The sequence below is a fragment of the Zophobas morio genome, unplaced genomic scaffold, assembly GCF_036711695.1.
Source record: "Zophobas morio isolate AGI-343-1 ecotype UQ-CSIRO unplaced genomic scaffold, CSIRO_AGI_Zmor_V1 ptg000010l, whole genome shotgun sequence".
Lineage (NCBI taxonomy): Eukaryota > Metazoa > Arthropoda > Insecta > Coleoptera > Tenebrionidae > Zophobas > Zophobas morio.
In genome coordinates, this window is record NW_026972115.1 from 6375641 (window position 1) to 6383336 (window position 7696).

The following is a 7696-nucleotide window of genomic DNA, read 5'->3' on the forward strand; positions in this document are numbered from 1 at the left end:
TCTTCCGTCGGATTATCATCTGTTATTTTGCTTCTGTTGTCAATGTTAGACGATATTTTTCCTTCAGTTGTTGTTATAGCTTCACGTAGAAATTTTTCTTCGATCTTGATCGCAGCCGCGTTTCTTTTCAACGAACTTAAAACTGTCTCTGCAAAATCTCTAATTTCTAAATAGTTGTCTCTGGTTTGCAGCACCGAAATTGTTAAAAGTCTAACCAAGTAGAAATGTCTTTCGTAAATTGTCACCAATAAATCGCTTTTCGTTTCAAGATGCTCATTCACAGATTCGTTTATCGAAGACGAATGATCTTCCACGACGATTAAAAACATTAACAGTAAGACACGAGACATTGGATCAGACTGGTTTATTGAAAAAAAAAGGATAGATTTACATTTTATTGACAACACTTGATAGAGTTGACTTGTTACCGAAACAACTATCTTTTCCAGACATTAATAAATAATCCTTAAAATTAACTTGGTTTTTTTCGAGAATAATATGTAATGCACAATTAGCTTCTAGAGCATCCACATTATCACATGATTTATTACGCTTTTTACACTGGTTCGGAATAAAGGGTCACAAAATATTATTGATGGACTTAGTTTACCAAGAATATTTGCTTTGCTGTCAGTAAAACCAACACCATAAAAATTCACTTAGGAACACTAAAGCAGAGCAAACATATCCGACGCAAAGTACAAAGAAGGCAGTTTGGATGTCTTTTAAAGAAAAAGATCTGAAGTCTTCTCCAATCGTGTCGAGTGAGCCCTCCATCACTATACTGTCCACTACATCATTGTCCCATTTTGTTGTCAATCCGACTTCAAACATACTCGCAATAACTTTATTAAAAACTAGTAAAAAAGGGGAATTTTTCGGGACAATGCAAGCTTGTAGTAAAGTGGCGATGCTTTCATCAACAACGTGTAAAAGAGGAACACCACGTCGTCCTGTAAAATTCGTCTTTATTGCCACTTCTACGTCGAATTTTCGGTCAATGGACACCACGTTTTTGTACAAAGCAACAATTTCCCACATGTTGGTACTTTCAGGGATACTTTTAAGTTGTAATCTTTTGACAACGTCCGACTTGTTGTCTGAAACCACCGACCAAGCGAATGTCATCACGGGCAGTCCTAACTTATCAACTTCTTCCAAAGTGTTAACTTCTGGATAGTAAACAATCGTGGTGAAATCCATAAAGAGCGCTCCTTGTATAATCCCAAAAACAATGACATTAAACGCCATACAAGAAGCTAGAAAAACCAACTGATCCAACGTCGGTACCATCTTGTGTGGTATTCCCAGTAAGAACGACCCAATTTCCACCACGACAACGCGCAGTTGTTGGCGTCGCACTAAGTACCAAAATACGGTACTAACACCACTGACGCCGAAAATCCAAAACCAAGACAGTTTGTTGAAGCAAGTGAAAAGGAAACTTCCTCGTGGTACTTCGACGGACTTGGGGACAATGGCGGTCAGTTTATCGCAGCTGTAGGGTACTGTAAATTCAAAACCTTCCACTGGGTAAAACACCAGGAGGCGGCGATTTGCTGCATAGTCCGATTTTTTTGCAATAACGTCGGCTAGTACCCCGTACGATGAACCATCGGGAGCTACGTGCCCGAAGCTTGTGGCGGGAGGCCAGTTGGTGTCCAGTACTGGGTCAAAGTTGAGGTACTCAGCCAAAGTACTTACTAGAAGAGCATCAGAGCCGGCAAATTCGTTACGAGACAAGTTACGATAAATCGGGTGGTACTTTAGTAGTTTTGGTACGGGGTGAACTGCAGATGGAACTCGTTGGAATATGGCGATTTTAAGAGGAAACTTGTTTAAATTGAGTAACGGGTTTAAAAGTAGATGTGGGTTCTTGATGGTTTCTTGAAGAGTGTAGCTTTGAAGGGTTCCCCACGAATTATTTTGTTTGTCGAAAGGGCGATAGACGAAAATTTTGTTCCGACAAGAGCATGGTACTGCAGCTACAATATTCAAAATATTAAATTGGGTCCACAATTTTGCCAAAATGTGTTTGATTTTAGTTGTAATGAAGCGGCAGTTGGTTGATGGTGTGACGAAAAATAAAACATAGGTTGATCTAGCTTTTGGTACTAGGGTGGTACTGTGTTCATCTAGCGAAGCGTCGAAAGTTTCTGTGCTTGTAGCAAGGATTAAAAATCCTTCTCCAGGATCAGTAGTGCGCAACTTGAGTTTGCGGAGGGTTTGATCGTGTTTCAGACGTACTTTTTCTCCACTGTTTACGAGAATGTCGTGGTAGTACTTTGTTTCATTGTTGGACACAAATTGTCGAATTTTTATAGTGTATTGGGGATTTTCAGTTAGCAATTTTAATAAGTCGTTTATTGCTTGGTTTATTTCGTAGTCTAAATGGTTGCTTTGAATAACTGTAACTGTTAAAATGTCGACCAGACGAAAATGTTCGAACAAAATTGCTACAAATTCGTTTCCCGAAATTGTACAAGTGGTTGTTAAATGGGGAAATGAAAAAATTAGAACGAATGTGTATAAAATATGAAGCATTTTCAGCAATAAGTTTGTCTGAACGTTCGTTTAACTTCTTACCACATTTGTATATGCGGCTCCTATCTTCACTAAATCTCGGTGGTTTATTTGATTAGAGTAATTATTTTGTATCGATTAGTCGGGAAGTGGAATGACCTTCCATAGAAATCAATCACTGCAAAAAATAACCTGCTCGAAACCCTCGATATAATGTTTTCGTACTTGATGGGAATATTTCAGGAATCGTACCACGAGTAGTACCACACAAAGCTTATTTATTGCTTACTACAAATATAACTCACAAAACTCTTTCATTATTTATCTTGTTATTAAATTATTCCAGCAGACAACTTCACCGAATTTGCTTTTCAAAATTTCTCCCAAAAAAGCTGCCATCGAACAAACATATCCAACACTGACCACATAAAAAGCCACCTGCACGTCTTCCAAACGAAAAGGTTTGAATTCTTCTTCAACACTCGTTTCATTGATCCGTTCAATCATCAAACTATCCACAACGTCGTTATCCCATTTCAGTATAAACCCTCCTTCAAACATCCTCACAATTATTTCGTTAAAAATGGGCAAAAAAGGCGATCCTTGCGGAATAATACAAGCTTGGAGATAAGTCGCTATACTCTCATCCACAATATGCAACAGTGGTACTCCACTTCTCCCAGTAAAATCCGTCCTTAGTGCCACTTCGACTTCGAATTGTCTATCTATGGCAACGACATTTCTATGATAGGCCACTATATCCCACATATCATAACTATCTGGCATGCTTTTCCGTTTCAGACTTTTCAGGATTTCAGAATTACTGTCGTTGATGATGAGCCACGCGAACGTCATTATTGGCAACCCCGTCCGGTCGACTTCCTCCAAAGTATTAATTTCTTTGTAGTACCTGCTCGTGGTGAAATCAGTAAACAAAGACCCCTGAATCACACCCAAAACAATCACGTTCAAAATCATACAAGACGTTAAAAAAACCATCTGGTGTGTAGAAGGTACCACCTTGGATGGTACTCCCAATAAAAACGAATACACCTCTTGTAAAACCTTGAAAACATTGTCACGTCTAACGAAGAACCAAAAAATTGCACACAGGATGCTCATGACGAAAAACATGATCCAGGAAAGCTTGTCAAAGCAAGTAATCAACGCAAGTCCGCGCGGAACTTTCTCCGACTTTGGCGCTACTGCGCATATTTTATCCGAACTGTATGGTACTGTAAATTCGTACCCATGTGGTTCGTACCCTAGTAGTCGACGATTTGCTCCATAATCCGACGTTTTCTTGAGTACTTCGGCTAAAACACCACCCGCTGAACCATCTGGCTGCACATGACCGAAACTTCCAGGCGAATTTTTGACTATTTTCGGCTCAAAATTGTGGTACTTGGCAAAAGTGGCAACTAAGAGAGCGTCAGAACCAACAGAACCTCCACTCAAACTCAAGTCTTTGTAGCTTTTGTCGAGTTTTAGTAGTCTGGGGATGTTGCTCACCGAAGATGGTACTTGTTCAAATAAGGAAATTTTGAGAGGAAACTTGTTTAGATTGTTGAGTGGGTTTAAGATTAGGTTTGGGTTTTTGTTGACTTCTTCAACTGTGTAGGTTTGAAGAAGTCCGAAAGACTTTTTTGTTTTGACAAAGGGACGATAAATGAAGATCTGTGTTCCACAGGAACATGGAGACTGGGCTATTACGTTCAAAATGCTGAAGTTTGTCCACAATCTGGTCAAAATGTGGTCTACTTGGGTTCGAATTGTCGTACAACTAGTGGTTGCCGATATTAAAAACAATAGAGCATATGTGGATCTAGATCTTGAAACTATAGTTGAATTGGCTTGGTCTAGAAAAGCTGCGAAGTCTTGTGGGCTCCACATAATCATCAAATGGCCTTCACCTGCATCAGTGGTACTCATTTTTACTTTGTTGTTACGTTTTACATGAATGCTGCCTTTAATATTGTCGATAACATCAATATAGTTGTGGTCTCTAGTCTCACTTATCGAAGATAAAGTTAGAAACTTTTTCTTTACTATAAAAGTAAACTGATGTTCTAGGAACATTTTCAATAGCTTAGTTGTCACATAATCTACGTCTGAATTGTAATAATTAGTTCGTAGTACTGAAACCGTTAAAACATTAGCCAAGCAGAAGTGGTGTTGTAAAATTTTTATAAAATCGTCGCCAAAAATTTTACACTCCGAAGAAGAAACCAGAAACGTGTCCGCCAAGCTTTTTCTCACTAAAATTATAAACAGGACGAGAAGTAAAAGACGCATGTCATTATGACGCATGTTTTGTTGTTCCTCAGTGAGCAATACGATAAATCATCGACATTCTTCAGACTTAAATCTTACAACTTTACTTACTAGACGCAGACAAAACATAGAACCCTGAATGAAATATGGGGTGTCAATACAAAGTTAATTATTTGAATGTTAACCAAATTAAAGCATAAGCTAGTTATTTCCAGTTTATTTATTGATAAACATGTCACAAATATTACACCAACCATTATTGTAGACGAAATTTGTTTTTCATAATTTCGCTCACGAAAACCATCACTGAGCAAACATAACCGACAGCAATTACATTGAAAGCAGCTTGAGTATCATTCAAAGAGAAAGCTTTAACTTTTTTGGTGCTAATCATTCTGTTTATTTGTTCGACCATGACACTCCCGACTACGTCATTGTCCCATTTTCGGATAAACCCTCCTTCCAACATCCTGGTAATCACGTTATTAAAGATTAGGAGATAAGGAAATCCCTTTGGATCGATAGAAGAACACTTCGTTTCCGGTAAACCTTTATGCAACCAACGAACTCGAATTCAGTTCCCTTGTCACTGAAGAAACCTGCGAGGTGGTACCTAAAGCACGTCGAGTATCCAGATGGGTTGGGTAAAATAAGACAATATAGTTGGTACCGCTTTACTCTCATGATGACTATGAGTTTTTGACTTTATAGCCTACTCAAATAAAACTCACAAAATCTTTCTTATGATTTATTCCGTTATCAAATTATTCCAACAAACAACACCACCGAATTTGCTTTTCAAAATCTCCGCCAAAAAAGCTGCCACTGAAGAAACATATCCAATAGCGACCACATAAAAAGCCACTTGCATGTCTTCTAAACGGAAAGCTTTGAATTCTTCTTCGACATTCGTTTGATTTATCCGTTCAATCATCAAACTATCCACAACGTCGCTATCCCATTTCAGGATGAAACCTCCTTCAAACATCCTCACAATGATTTCATTAAAAATTAACAAAACAGGTGATCCTTGCGGAATAATACAAGCTAGGAAATAAGTCGATATACTCTCATCCACAATATGCAACATCGGTACCCCACTTCTTCCAGTAAAATTCGTCCTTAGTGCCACTTCGACGTCGAATTGTCTATCTATCACAACGACATTTCTATGATAGGCCACTATATCCCACATATCGTCACTCTCTGGTATGCTTTTCCGTTTCAGATTTTTCAGTATTTGAGAATTGCTGTCGTTGATAATGAGCCACACGAACGTCATTATAGGCAATTCCATCCGATCGACTTCCACCAGCGTGTTAATTTCCGTATAGTACGTAAACGTGGTGAAATCAGTAAACAAAGATCCCTGAATCACACCCAAAACAACCACATTTAAAATCATACAAGACGTTAAAAAAACCATCTGGTGTGTAGAAGGTACCACCTTGGATGGTACTCCCAATAAATACGAATACACCTGTTGTAAAACTTTGATAATGTTGTCACGTCTAACAAAGAACCAAAAAATTGCACACACGACGCTCATCACGAAAAAGAGTACCCAAGAAAGCTTATCAAAGCAAGTAATGATTGATAGTCCCCGTGGAACTTTCTCCGACTTCGGTACCACTGCGCATATTTTATCCGAACTGTATGGTACCGTAAATTCGTAGCCGTGCGGTTCGTGCCCTAGCAGTCGCCGATTTGCTCCATAGTCTGACGTTTTCTTAAGTACTTCGGCTAAAACACCACCCACTGAACCGTTTGGGTGCACATGACCAAAACCTCTAGACAAATTTTTGGCTATTTTCGGCTCAAAATTGTGGTACTTGGCAAAAGTGGCAACCAAAAGAGCGTCCGAACCCACAAAACCTCCACTTAAACTTAAGTCTTGGTAGTTTTTGTCGAGTTTTAGGAGTGTGGGGACGTTTCTCACCGAAGATGGTACTCGTTCAAATAAGGAAATTTTGAGAGGAAACTTGTTTAGGTTGTTGAGAGGGTTTAAGATTAAATTTGGGTTTTTGATAACATCTTCAATTACGTAAGTTCGAAGAGTTCCAAATGACTTCTTTGTTTTGGCAAAGGGACGATAAATGAAGACTTGTCTTCCACAGGAGCACGGAGCCTGGACTATGACGTTTAAAATGCTGAAGTTTGTCCACAGTCTGTCCAAAATGTGGTCTACTTGGGTGCGAATTGTCGTACAACTAGTGGTTGTCGATATTAAAAACAATAGAGCATATGTGGATCTAGATTTTGAAACTATAGTTGAATTATCTTGGTCTAAAAAAGCCACGAATTCTTGTGGGCTCCACATAATCATCAAATGACCTTCACCTGCATCGGTAGTACTCATTTTTACTTTGTTGTTACGTTTTACATGAACGCTGCCTTTAATATTGTCTATAACATCAATATAGTTGTCGTCTCTAGTCTCACTTATCGAAGGTAAAGCCAGAAACTTTTTCTTTACGATAAAAGTAGCCCCAAAATCACTAAACTCATGTTCTAGGAACATTTTCAATAGCTTAGTTGTCACATAATCTACGTCTGAGTTGTAATAATTAGTTCGTAATACTGAAACTGTTAAAAAATTAGCCAAGCAGAAGTGGTGTTGTAAAATTTGTATAAAATCGTCGCCAAAAATTTTACACTCTGAAGAAGAAACCAGAAACGTTTTCGTCAAGTTTTTCTTCAATAAAATTATAAACATTAGGAAAAGTACAAGTCGCATGTTACATTACTTTTTGGGTGCACAGATTTAAATCTAAACGGTAACGCAGACACAAAATTGCATCGTGAATAAAACATCGGGTGAAAAAAAAAAGTAATTATTTGATTGTCAGCCCGATTACACCGTAACCTAGTTGTTTCCAGTTAAACACAATTACTTTCT

At 38.4% G+C, this 7696-nt stretch overlaps 1 protein-coding gene across 1 annotated transcript; it reads right to left on the reverse strand.

Moving 5' to 3' along the window:
* Positions 1-5545: 5545 nt before the first annotated feature.
* Positions 5546-7318, reverse strand: LOC135126046 (uncharacterized). Its single transcript, XM_064051834.1, has one exon. It carries the CDS (start codon positions 7316-7318, stop codon positions 5546-5548), a length of 1773 nt encoding a protein of 590 aa, XP_063907904.1.
* Positions 7319-7696: the final 378 nt, after the last annotated feature.

Excerpts from the sequence above, each read along its gene's own strand:
- LOC135126046 (XM_064051834.1), bottom strand. The coding sequence starts at position 7,318 with ATGTTCCTAGAACATGAGTTTAGTGATTTTGGGGCTACTTTTATCGTA.